The 12644-nt window shown below is 51.1% G+C and overlaps 1 protein-coding gene across 2 annotated transcripts; it reads left to right on the forward strand.

Moving 5' to 3' along the window:
• Positions 1–6966, forward strand: PLEKHF1 (pleckstrin homology and FYVE domain containing 1). Of its 2 annotated transcripts, none has more exons than XM_051805906.1 (2): positions 1–24; positions 3922–6966. In XM_051805906.1, exon 2 carries the CDS (start codon positions 3934–3936, stop codon positions 4753–4755), a length of 822 nt encoding a protein of 273 aa, XP_051661866.1. In that variant the 5' UTR covers positions 1–24; positions 3922–3933; the 3' UTR covers positions 4756–6966. The 2 variants fall into 2 exon arrangements, with proteins under 2 accessions (XP_051661866.1, XP_051661865.1); XM_051805905.1 differs by having other exon boundaries at positions 1–33; positions 3922–6965.
• Positions 6967–12644: the final 5678 nt, after the last annotated feature.

Genomic DNA, 12644 nt, shown 5'->3' on the forward strand with positions numbered 1-12644 from the left:
GCGGCGGGAGCGCGGCCGGGGGAGGTCCGGGAGGTACGGCCGGAGCGGGGTCCGGGCCGGGGGGTCTGCGCGGGCGGCTGGTGCGGAGCGGGACAGCTCTGGGAGAGCTTTGGGACAGTCGGGGGGTTTCCGCCGCCGGGGCGGTGCGGGGGGAGCGGTGCGGTCTGGCGGCCGCTCCGCCCGCGGGGGGAGAGAGCGGCGGGGGCTCAGCCGGGGGGCCTCGGCCGGGGGGGCTCGGCCGAGGGGGCTCGGCCGGGGGTCCCGCGGCGTGTCCTGCTCGCCCGGGGGTCCCGTCCCGCGTGTGCGGTGCCTGCAGCCCCGCGGTGTCTGTGCGTGACCCGAGCGCCGGTCGGAGGGGCGGGTTTGTCGGGGCTTTTAGAGGGACGCTTAAATTACCAAGTTTGACCGTGTACCAAAATCCCAGAAAGTGCTCCGGCCGCGGAGCTCTAAGGGGAACCCTCCCCTGGGCTGTGCGCCTCTCCCAAAGGGGCACGTGGGCTCCCGGGCGCTGGGAGGGACAGGGACTTGTCTCTTCCCTCGGTGGTCGCCCACCCTCGCCAGCCAGCCCAGCCCGCGCGTGTCGTTCGCACGAGCCCTTGTCCAGCCCGAGCGTGGCCAAGTCCTGTCACATTGGTCCCGTCAGCTCCAACACCCGAGAGTTCCTTACGGGGGGCTTTTCCCTGTGCCTCCCCAGCACGGGGAGGCCGATAAGCGGCGGGGAGGGGAGCAGGAGGTGCGGGCGGAGTGCGCCTCGCTGTTCTGCCTGGGGATGTGTGCATGGATAGAGCAGGGGAGAGGGAGGGAGCGAGGCATTTCGTTGAGTTTCGGGTTTTCCTTCCTCCCTTCCTATGCTGCTGAGGCGCCTCTGAGCCTGGCTGGCACTCGCAAGAGCCACAGCTGAGCTCAGGCTGCCAACGAGGGGGTTTGGTAGCATCAGTCTGAGCTCCTCAAAAGCCACTGCTCGGCAGTCCCTTTGCCCTGGCCCTGTACTGAACGTGGCAAGAAGCTTGGTAGCTCAGTCCGTCCAAACCCCGCCGGGACTGGTGACATTCCCAAAGGTGTAATGTGACAGCCAGTGCCAAAATGTACATGTGCTGAACTGGGTTCCTCATGAGCATGGCAGGAAGGGGGTTGCCAGAGCCTGTCCTCCTTGCCTGCAGCAGTTACAGCATGCTGGGAAAGAGGGAGAGGCAAGCTGAAATCCCCTCAGGCAGGAGAAGGAGAGGAACTCTGGTTTGCTTGCTCTGAGTGCCTGCTCTGGCAGCTGCATCCTGCTTACTGTGCTCGGTGAGCAAGAGCTTATACCAGCCCTGACTCCAGGAGACAGTGCTCAGCTGAGCAAAGCAGAAAGAGGGAGTAAGGGAGAGCTGCAGAGAGATGAGGCTCGGGGCATTTTCTGCTGTCAGAGCTCAGCAGTCAGATCTCAGTGCACTGATCCTCATGGGCCATCCCATGCATGTGGTATGCATTTGGTATGCAGTGGATACCAAGACTGTCAGCTCTGTCTGATGGCAAGAACAGAAGGATCAGGTAGAACAGCTCACTGCATCACGACAGCTAAGCCTTAGATACACACAGTCTTGAAAAACATACCCCAGACTCAGTGACCCAGGAACTTAAGTCGAAATGCTCTGCCTGGCATGCATCAACATGGCTGTTTATAATCCCAAGTGAACAAGCACTCATTGTTAAAAGTTGTGGCGTGCTTGCTTCTGGAGTGGAGTGCCAAGCAGTATGTTTTTTCCTTTGAATATCAGTCACACTCACTGCATAGTATTTGATCACATGTAGAACCAACAGATCTTGATGAAAATAACCAGCCCCAAAATTTACCATGCCAAAAACCTCTGTGAAAAGCAGCATGCTGGTAAAGTACATCTTCCCACCCTCATTTCAACTGGATAAGCTGCTGCTGTATGTGGCACATGGGCACATGCAGCACTTGGTAATAAGCACTGTGACCCTGCTGACCTGACATGGCAAACAGGAAAATAATATTTACCAAAATGAATAAAATAGATTAGACTTCTTATCCTCATTTTGTTCCAAAGGGAGAGGCTCTCATCTCCCAGAAAAGGAGACCATAATAACACTCAGAAGCTATCTTTATTTACCCAATTCACAAAGTACTTGCATTCCAAAGCCCAACTGTGCATTATTTGCAGTGAGTCACAATATTAACATGAAATTGGGTTTTATGTGGTTACTCAAGCTGAGCACTCTCTGGATCTCGGGGCAGGATTGATTTGGCTTGTGGTGGGATGTGGTGAGTCACCCTTTCAGATGGCTGTTGCCCACCCACATGAGTGGATATGCTTAACACTGTCCCAGCTCCATCCAAGCATTCCAGTGCTTTGAAACCCTGAGGATACATATCCTTCCCTCCAGTTTGAGGAAGCCAGCTCTTGAGGAGCACTGGCCACTCGGTGTTTCTCTGTGAAAGCTATTTCTGCAGGGTAGGTCACTTCATTTAGGTCTCCCAGGGCTAAACCTGGGTCTTGGCCTTGTGGGTTTTTACCCTGTTGTGCTCTAGAGAAGAAAATTCTGGGAACTCAGCAGAATTGACTTGTCTGTCTGCCAGATAGCTCAGGCAAGAGGTGAAAGGTGTGCAGCAGCCTTCAGCAGCAGCTCTGTGGTTTCCTTTCCAGCATAGTGAAGGGGTGATTTGGGGTGAAGGACAAGGGTAGAATGTAAGTCATCGTTGTCCCAAACACACAGGACCAGGCGTGTTGTCATCCTCCTCTTCCCTTTCCCCTCCAGCCTCCACAGTAGCAGGCACTCTGGGCAAGGAGGACAGGGAAAGCAGTGGAGGGTGGCTCTGCATTAGTGGTTCAGTGAACCAGGGCAACACACATCCCTGTGATCTTGGAGCTGCCTCGTGATGGCTGAGCTACCTCTCTGGAGGAGGAAATGACTCACGTTCCCATGGCCAGCCTGCCTTGGGGCAGTTCCTTCAGTGCATGAGGGGTAGGGGCAACAAAAAATGAACTTACAAGGAGTACCTTCCTTACTCCAAACTACCTTCCTTACTGCAAACATTTGCTTTTACTTCAGACTTACCCTTACCTAGGTTTTCTAGTAAAACAAAAACCAACAGACTAACAAAACTCCAGATGAGAAGGAGGGTGCGGAGTTGTGGGAGGGATGATTGTGCTGCATTCCACTTCCCCTTCAGCAGAGAGCAGAACTGTTTTCAGAATGATGTGTCTTGCAACTGGAAGCACTGGCATCCCTGGGATAGTGGAGGAAAGGCTTGACTCATGTGGATTTATTCACATAACAGGGGCTTTTTTCTTTTCTCTTTTTTTTCTCTTCTTGTCATGTAGGGAGGACCAGTGGGAACAAGTGATACCACAGTGTTTTGTTTTGTTCCTGCCTCAGCTCTGGTCCAAAATGGGGCTGTGGGGTGTATGTGTCTGTAATTAATCCTTGAGAAAGCAGGTGTGCAGTCAGAAATGGAAGGCTTGCTCCCAAAACCATCATAAGTTAGCTCCCAGCACCCAGAGGGATAGACAGGGCAGGCCTTGGTAACCTTCAGCTGTCACAGTACAGTGACTCTTGAGCAAGTACTAACACCTGCATAAAAGCAGGTTCAGAGCAAGCAGCTTCCTTTGCTAAGGGCACAGAGTTATACTGGTGAAAAGCACAGCTGTAATGGAAAAGCTGGCTCTGCCTCCGAGGGCTTCCATTGCTGCAAACTGAACTATCCCAGTACAGACCGGGCTGTTGCAAAGTGAGGCCAGAAAGTTTGGAAATTTAATTTTAAAAAGTAACAAGCTAAAGTGCTAGAGGGCTCAGGAGATTACTTGTACCCTCGGGTTGCGTTAGGAGCATCTCACCTGTGCATGCATTAGCTACTCACCCCACCCAGGGCAGATGGTTGCAGCTTCACCACTTCCCTCTTTGTTTTCCTCTCTTCAGAGTGAGCTGGAGATGGTGGACCATCTTGCAAACACCGAGATCAACAGCCAGCGCATTGCTGCTGTGGAAAACTGCTTTGGGGCTTCCGGGCAGCCCTTAGCCTTGCCCGGAAGGGTCCTTCTGGGAGAAGGGATTTTAACCAAAGAATGCCGCAAGAAACCAAAGTCTCGCATATTCTTCCTTTTCAACGACATCCTCGTCTACGGCAGCATAGTCATCAACAAAAGGAAGTACAATTCCCAGCACATCATTCCCCTTGAAGATGTCACTTTGGAGACGCTGCCAGACACTTTGCAAATGAAGAACCGCTGGATGATCAAAACCTCCAAGAAGTCCTTCGTGGTTTCCGCGGCCTCCCTCACAGAGCGGAAGGAGTGGATCAGCCATCTGGAGGAGTGCATCAGGCACCTGCTGACGAAGACGGGCCGGCAGCCCTCCACGGAGCACGCGGCTCCCTGGATCCCAGACAAGGCGACGGACATCTGCATGCGCTGCACACAGACCAAGTTCTCCACGCTCACCCGAAGGCACCACTGCCGCAAGTGCGGCTTCGTCGTCTGCGCAGACTGCTCCAGGCAGAGGTTCCTGATGCCCCGGCTGTCCCCCAAGCCCCTGAGGGTCTGCAACCTGTGCTACAGGCAGCTGCTGGCGGAGAAGAAGAAGGAGGCAGAGGCAGATCTGAGGCAGACAGAGCCGATCTGCTCTGCCGTCCAGGGCTACGAGCCCTCCAGCGGCGATGACAGCGACAAGTCTGATGACGACAAAGCTGACCGGTGGCCAGCAGACACAGAGTTTTATACCTCACCAGTATCCTGGTCATCTTTCCATAGCTGACCTCCCTGGGAGCTGGTGGAGTTTAGACATTGGGAAGCCAACCTCTGGCCTCCAGTGCATGTCCTTAGTGTTTTCTCTGGAGGCCGTGCCGAGGAAGGTGGATTTTGGCCTCTGTATTTGGTGTCTGTGGGGGGAGCAGAGATGAGGTTGCCCCTCTGAGAACGTGTCTCATACGTGTGTGTGGAGAAGAACAGCTCAGTGAATAGCATGGCCTGGGGCACAGACCTGCGGATCAGTCTTGGCCAATCGAGCTTGCCCTTCAGTGCCTTAGTCTTCCTCTCCATAAAAACACAGCAATACTAACTCCTATTCTGAAATGTTTTGAGATTGGCTCTTGGGAGAAAAAGAAGCAAGAAATCCTGGAGTTGAACATGTTTGCCTGCTTGCAGTGTGTTCCTCTGTCATGGCAAGGGGCTGTTTTCCATGAGCATTGCCAGAGATTGTCACTGCAAGTGTGCCAGCCCCAGGGAACAGCTGCTCATCCTGGCATGGTAAGGCTGGCACTGGCTTCTGTGTCTACACCCGAGTCTCTCAGTGTTGGAAACACTAAGAGAATGGTGCTCTGAATGAGGTTTGGTGTGAGCAGCCCTAGCAAAGCACTGGAGCGTCCAGCTCTCACATAGAAAGAGGCCATGGGGGTGATACCAGGACAGGAGGGAGGAAGGAGAGGAGAAAGGGACAGGTAAAATTACACTGAGCAGTGAAATAAGGAGCTAGGGATGTACTACAGTTGACTCAACTAAGTGCAGAGCCCAGATCTCAAATACAAATATCAGATTTCTAGAAACTTGAAGAACTCAAGCCTACTAGGTAAAAGCACAGCCCAGGGAAGACTTTTAACAAGTCTTGAAAAATCCAGGAAATTGCCCCAAGTTAAGATCCCTATGAAGTACAGCACTCCAACTTCCCCTTCCCTCCTGGGCTGCTGCCCAAGGCATTGAATTCCCACTTGTGGGCTCACCTCTTGTCTGTCAGTCTCATGAGTCCAAAGTTAAGGTGCTTTATGTACTTCAAGGATTGGAGCCAAAGACCTTACAGTTAACTTGAGATCAACTTTAAAGTTCAAATTAAGTTAGAAATAAACTGTGTTTATCCAAGTATTCTATCATAATGTAGCATGGGAGTAAATATACAGGAAATCAGACAACAGCAATTTTTTTGCAGCAGACATTTCTACAAACTCCATTTTAGTGTATTTTTCTATTGTGTATTTTATGCTCTGGAAGAGTAACATGGCTGGGAATACATGGGCCAATGTTATAATCTGTTTCCTTACCATGACCTGTTACAAGCAGTGCATTGCTTGACAGGTGGCCAGACTTGGGGTTTTTTAAATTTCAGTTCAAATTGATCATTCTTATTGTCTTTGATAACGTGCCACTGTTCCAATGAATTTGTATCACTTGACTGTGTGTGAATAAAGATATGGCAAACAGGAAGAAGCCAGGAAAACAGGACAATAAAGTGTGTTGTTATTGAACAAGAGCCTTAAACAAGAACTGGGATTCAGGCCTGGCCAACCAGCATGAGTTCAGACTCCTCAGCTGTGGGGAGACTGCTCTGGGTTTCTGTTTACTACTTGAAGGTAAGGGTGAGTGGAAAAAAAATCCAAATCTGATGCTTCCTTTCTATTTATGCCATGTTATCATCTGACAGACTTTTCCCAAGTCTTTTGCAATCCCCTGCAGTAGTCTGTATTCGTTGGAATGGTATTTTTCCGGTGGGGACACAGCTTAGAGTGGGCCAACAAACCTTATGACCTAAGCAGATGTTTTTGGGTTTTAAAGCAATAAGTACACCGGGTTCTGTTTTTTCCATCACTCTCCAAGCTTAGTTCCTAACTCTGCGCAGCAGTGACTGTTTTTACAGTGCCTCCCACCCACCAGAAGGGTGTACATGCTATGCAAACAGAAAATGACCTTAAAAATAAACAGCCATTAGAATGGCTCACAAGCCAAAAATAGCCCAGCTGCTGAATCCGTGTCCATTGCTGGCGTTCCAGTTCCCTGCTCCTGAAGTGAAACTCCCAGTTTCGTCCTAGTAACTGGCTCCAGAAATGTATTCCAGTTTTGAACCTAATCCTTAGTTCTCTTTGAGATCAGCTTTTCTTTATCTTACGTGTTCAAAGGTCTTACTATTATCAGCCCTGAAAGAGCTATGAACTGTTTTTATCCACTAATGAGAGACAGACATGCCTCTAGCGAATGCCTTCTTGGTGAGCAAGAGCTTTTCTTAATCACAGCAGGAAAAAAAGAGTCTGAAAAACCAAACAAACTCTATCAAAAACAACCCAGCCCCTTGTTTTGGTGCATGCAGGCCTTTGGGGAAACACACACACCTTCCACCAACTGGTACAGCCCCAGCCCTCAGGGTGGAGGAGCTGGGACACTCGAGGTAACAGAATAAGAGTGGCTCACATCACATACACTGCAGTTCTGAAGAAGTGTTTCGGAGGTGAGGAGGTGCCCACGAGCACTTGCACTTTCAGAGGCTTCTCACACACTGCCTGGTGTGTTGCACTGTCTTCTCCCAGTGCATGTCCTGCTGTTATCCAGCTCCCAGCTCTGTGGCTGTGCAGGAAGCATCAGACATTGCAGAGCAGCTCCTGCCAGGCAGGGAGACACAGAAAGGCTGGAGGCAGCCACAGGTTCAAGAGGACACCTGCCATGGAAGCCCCAAGAAACCCAGTGACTCTTAAAACTGTTAATGTGTATGGTAAAAGGATCCTGCCCAGGAAAACATGGGGAAATTTAAACAAAGCCGCTCCCCCTCTTCCTGTAGCTCTGTTAGCCAAGTTGTGGAGCTCAGCACTGGGATTAGAGCCTGGGGCTCCTGGCTTCTGGCCTGCTGAACACATGGGTTTTACATCACAGGCAGTGCTGTTACAGTCCAGCCTAGAGTTTTCCAGCCTGATTCTGTCTCCAGTGCGTTAATGGGGCATTTCCTGATGGTTTGGGTTTTTTCTTTTTTTAGCTAAATAAATGCCTTTACCAGAGATTTGTTACAGTTTGCAGCTCCAGGCAACTACAAAAAGAGCAGTAGCTTGAGTGCTCACCTTGGGAAACATCTGCAGGCTGGGGGTTTTGTGAGGTCACACCTTTTTCCTGCAGGGCTCCCAAACGTGGAGATCCCAATGGGGATCAGTTGCCAGAAGGGGTTCCTTGCTCAGCCCCTGCCTGAAGGTGTCACGGTCCAAAGGCACAGCAGGGTGAAGCTGTCCCTGCTGCACACCAGCCTTGGCACTGCCTGATCCTGGGGTGTGCTGCCTCAGGAAAACAGACTGGCTGAAAAATGCTCCTTCTGCTTCCTCAAGCAGAAACTGGAGCCCAGGCACATTTAGAAAAATCCAAGAGTTTTTTGCCTGCAGCAAAATGGTTCCTTTTCAGCTGGACACACACGAGCCAGTGGACAGTCCCTGTAGCTGTCAGGAGTGAGAAGAACACTAGTGTGCTGAACGTGGAGAGCAAAACTTGAACGTTAGCATCAGACCTGCTGAAACTGCTGGGAATCCTCCAGCACAGAGGAAAGCAGAGCCAAGGACCATGCAGTAAAGAATTAAATAATAAAAATCCTCTTCTGCTCTTCAGTCAGCTGGAAGGGGAGGAAGAGGATGGCACTGGTGCAGCAGCCAGTCACAAAAGCCCAAGGAAACGTAATGGGGAGATGTGATCTGTGAATAAACTGAAAGGATCAAAGAGGTTCAATGAAACCCATGTGTTCTGCCATCCCAAGGCGCAGCCCAGGCACACCACAGCTCCCAGCACAGTGCTGACTCAGCATTCACGAGCATTCAGCAGGGAGAAGCGAGCCAGCTGCTCAGCCAGAGCCTTGCTCCCAGTTACTCAAACACTCGGTTTCTATCCAAGCAGGAATTCTGGCTCTGCCACAGCCCACAGCCTCTTCCGACTCACTGCTGCTGCAAGGCAGTTTCTCATGTTCCTCAGCCTGGGATTTTTGATTAGCAGGAGGAACTGAGGAGCACAGATGGTCCCAGCTGCTGCTGAGCTGTGAAGTGATGTGTTCTCAATGAAAAATACAGGCTTCTGGTTTTGACTCTTTCTGTTCCAGGCCGTGGACTTTAAGAAAGGTGTTGGCAGGAAGATGTTACACTACTGTCACTTCCGTGGTGGACACAATATAGCAAAGCAGCTCCAAGAAACCCTTGCCTGAGAGCTGAGTGATGGAGCTGCTCTCCAGAGCACCCAGGGAGGAACACTGTGCTCCAGGGAAGCACGGGCTGCACACTGTGGTGTAAAGCACTGCAGGGCAACATACAGCCAGGTCTGCTTCATGTGGCACATCACAGGCAGGAGCAACCCCAGTGCCACACAGGGGTGTGGAAAGGAGCCTCTCCTGCCTGTGCACTTGTTCATAAAACCTCCTAATATACAGCCAGTGCTGTGATCCTGTGCAGCAGCTGGAGGAGAGGCAGGCAGGGAGGTGGTATCGAGTGCTGAGGAATGAGGAGTGACTCTCTTTGAAGTTGGCATTTGACTTCCTTTCCAGTAAGGCCCAGAAATGCAAAGAAGCAATAAGCAGGTTTTCTGTAAACCTCTTACAGAGAGGTTTATGGCCAAGACTGAGTTACACAACCTCCCCAGTCTGCTACTGTAGGAACGGGAGAGAAAAAGGAGGAGGGGAGTTAGATAAGAGATTTTGTTTTAGCAGAGCAGTCTCATGCAGTGCCTTCTGTTGTACAGTCAAACCAACCTGGGGCAGAGCATCTGCTGCCATCAGCAATCCTGCTGCCTGGGATCCTGCTGCCCAGACTGCCCCACGCAGCAAGGGAATGCTGCTGGCTTTGTCTAGCCTCTCCTTTTTTACTGTCCTAAACACAATGTGTTTTGATGAGAACCTTTGGCAAACAATGTATTTGAGAAGCAAAAAGCATTAACTCAAGGCTAGACAGGTCTCTTTTCCTCTAACAGCATCAAGAAAAAAAAAAGTCACACGTGGTTTTTTACAGGAAGAGTTACACATTAGGTAAAAATAGAGCTTTAGTGGTTTCATATATGAAGGATCTTCCAGAGGCACCAGAGGGAAAAGTAAGTGTGGCACTGAGGCCTCTCCATGGATTTGTTCCCCTTCCCATCGAGGCCTGCAGGAGGAACCATGTCCCCTAACACACATCACATCCTCGTGCAGTCTTCAGTCTGTGATGGCCACCTTACAGGGCAAGCTGGACAAGCCCCTTGGCAGCCTGCCTGAGCCTGCCTGAGATGCACATCACCTGTGTGTGGCACATGGGTTCTGCCAGAGCTCCAGAGCTCCCATGCCCAGCAGTGTGCAGGAGAGCAGTGCTTTGTGAGCACAACAATTCTCAAACGGCTCAAACGGCTAGAGGTGTGAGCCAGCAAACCAAGCCACAGAGCAGAGCCAGCAGCACCCAGGTCACAGCTTCCTGGCTCCATCAAAGCCTCTGACTTGGTGAGCGCTCAGCAGCAAGTTCCACACAAACAAACGTGTTTTGATCCTCCCAAAGATGTCCTTGAGCTCGCTTGTTTACTGTTTGAGCAGCCTAAGCAGCCCAGCAGTTTTGCTGTGCATGGTGTTCATAGTCCAAAGGTCTTCCATATGCCACCATAAGGCTTTGCACACTCTGTGCAGCCAGCCCTGCTCCCCAGGTACCCAGCACCAGCCCTGCAGTCCAGCCTCTGTGGCTGGGGCCACAGAACCAGGGCAGCTGCCCTGTCATCTTCCCCCCACACAGCTCTGTGGGCAGCAGGGAGCCTCACACCACCTGGAGAGCTGTCTTCTCTGGGGGGAGAGGCTGTTTTTCACTGGCTCGGCAGGATCCAGCTGCTCTCCCTGACACACTCCTAACCACAGCTGTCTGTACACCCCAGGGAGCAGAGCAGGGAGTGACGCTGTGCATTAACCCTGCCAGGGCCTCTGCAGCACAGCCTTCTGCTGCAGTTCATACAGGGGAGATGCCTTACCCTTAAACCTCAGCAGAGACAGGCTGGTGTCAGTCACATCCATCCCGTGGGGGAGGACTTGTCCTGCAGGGTGTCCAGCTGCAGCTGCATTTGTTCATTCTGCCCGTACCAGGTTCGAGGCAGATACAAGAACTGGGACTGAGCAAGTCCCTCTGTCTGTGCTGGGTCCCACAGGCACTCAGGATGTCACACACTGCAGCCATCTGTTTGCAAGGGAACAGCTTGAACGATGAGAGGTTCTACAAAATCCACTGGCAAGGAGCTACGGTGCTAATCTGGGAAGGATGACATCACACTTTGCTGCTTCAAGACTTCAGCAGTACTGTCCCTGTAATACAGCAGTTAGAGGTATGTTACCTCCATAAAAACGGGGTCTGTGATGCAGCTGGTGTAGCCCATGAGCTGGGGCAGCCCTCAGAGCATGGCCCTAGAGCCCAGGGAGAGCCCTCTGGAGCAGCAGCTCTGCCAGCACCCTGGCAATCACCAAGCAAGCACCCCTCACACCAGCTCACACCAGCTCACATTCTTCCTCTCTCCTCCAGGACAGGCAGTAGCCAAAGCCCAGCACGTGGCTGTCTCACAGAAGGGATTCTAAAGGATGTGTTTGATGGTTGAGACCTTACAAGTTAGGGGTAAAAATAAGGTTGCTGCTCTACACAGCTTCCCCCCATTTCAGCACCCTCACCATGCAGAAGAACCATCTGGGCAATGCATGAAGAATGGGGGAGCCCCCAACACTGTAAATGCTGTTCCCCTTGGGAGATGGGGAAGGGTCCTGTGCTGGAAGCAACCAGAGGAGCTGGTCATTACCTGAGCACACACGACGCAGCTCCCTGGAAACAAACTTTCACAGGCTGGTCCAGAACAGATGTGGTGTTAACAGCTCTTTGGAGCACAGCAGGCTCTGCCTCCCACCCAGCAGCACTTGAACAATCTCTTCCTGGTCATCCACCAGTATTTGCCTCTGGAGGCTGGATTTTCCCAGGGCCAGCTCTCCCAGCTACACTGGGGGATGCAGCTGCAGTGGGCAGGGCATCCCTCCATCTGAACCAGCCCTGCACAACAGGTGCCTCTGTGAGCTGTGGGTTCCTGGCTGCAGGTTTAGGAAGAACAGCAAGACAGGGGAGGAGAAGGAGGGGTTTTTTTAATATAAATTTTAAATCAGTTCTATGAGAACACTTAAACATTCAAAAAGAAACATGAGGAACTTGACCCATGTAATCTCTGTCAAACAATTTTCTTTCTGCAAAATAAAGTAATAGCATGACCATATTTTAACACAACTTCCACTTTATGTGAATAAAGATTTTCTTCTTTAAAAATACTGCCTAGTGCTTCGGATTCTGGAGACATTTTCCATGAGGTGCAAGCAATAAAGATATTTGGTTTAATTTTTCAGTTGATATTGCAATTCCAAGATCATGAAGTAACTGATTGCAACTGATGGACACGGGTTAGTGTCTCCTACCTCTGTTTAATCACTTTTTTGTACACAGGAAAGCACTCAGGGAGGAAGGCTCCACTCCTGAATGGGATAAAAGGCACAAAGGCAAATGGGCAGGTCCTCCCTATCACAGGAAAACCCTTCAGTACAACACAAAGCATACCACACTTTTTTCAGAACACAATTGCTTTGGCAGCACGTACGTCGTGTTTTACTCACAGCACATATGTTGGCACAACAGTGCAGAAATGGTGTGCAGCATGGGTTTGGGAGAACATGAAAGCAGACTTAATAAACCAGAGCCAGAATTCACCTTCCCCAAAATCACGAGAGAGGCCCCTACAGAGCGATACTTCTGCTGCTTTAGTCTCTTGTCAGCCCGTGGTGAGAAACTTCTGGAGGCAGTGGTTGGTTCTGGACCCGTGTGACCAACCCTCTCTGACATCAAGCTGCCTAATCACTTTCTGAACACATTTCTGTTCTGGCACCTAGGGCATCCTGTGCCA

The sequence above is a fragment of the Manacus candei genome, unplaced genomic scaffold (genome assembly GCF_025592945.1).
Source record: "Manacus candei isolate 608988 ecotype Guabito, Panama unplaced genomic scaffold, ASM2559294v1 h1tg000065l, whole genome shotgun sequence".
NCBI lineage: Eukaryota > Metazoa > Chordata > Aves > Passeriformes > Pipridae > Manacus > Manacus candei.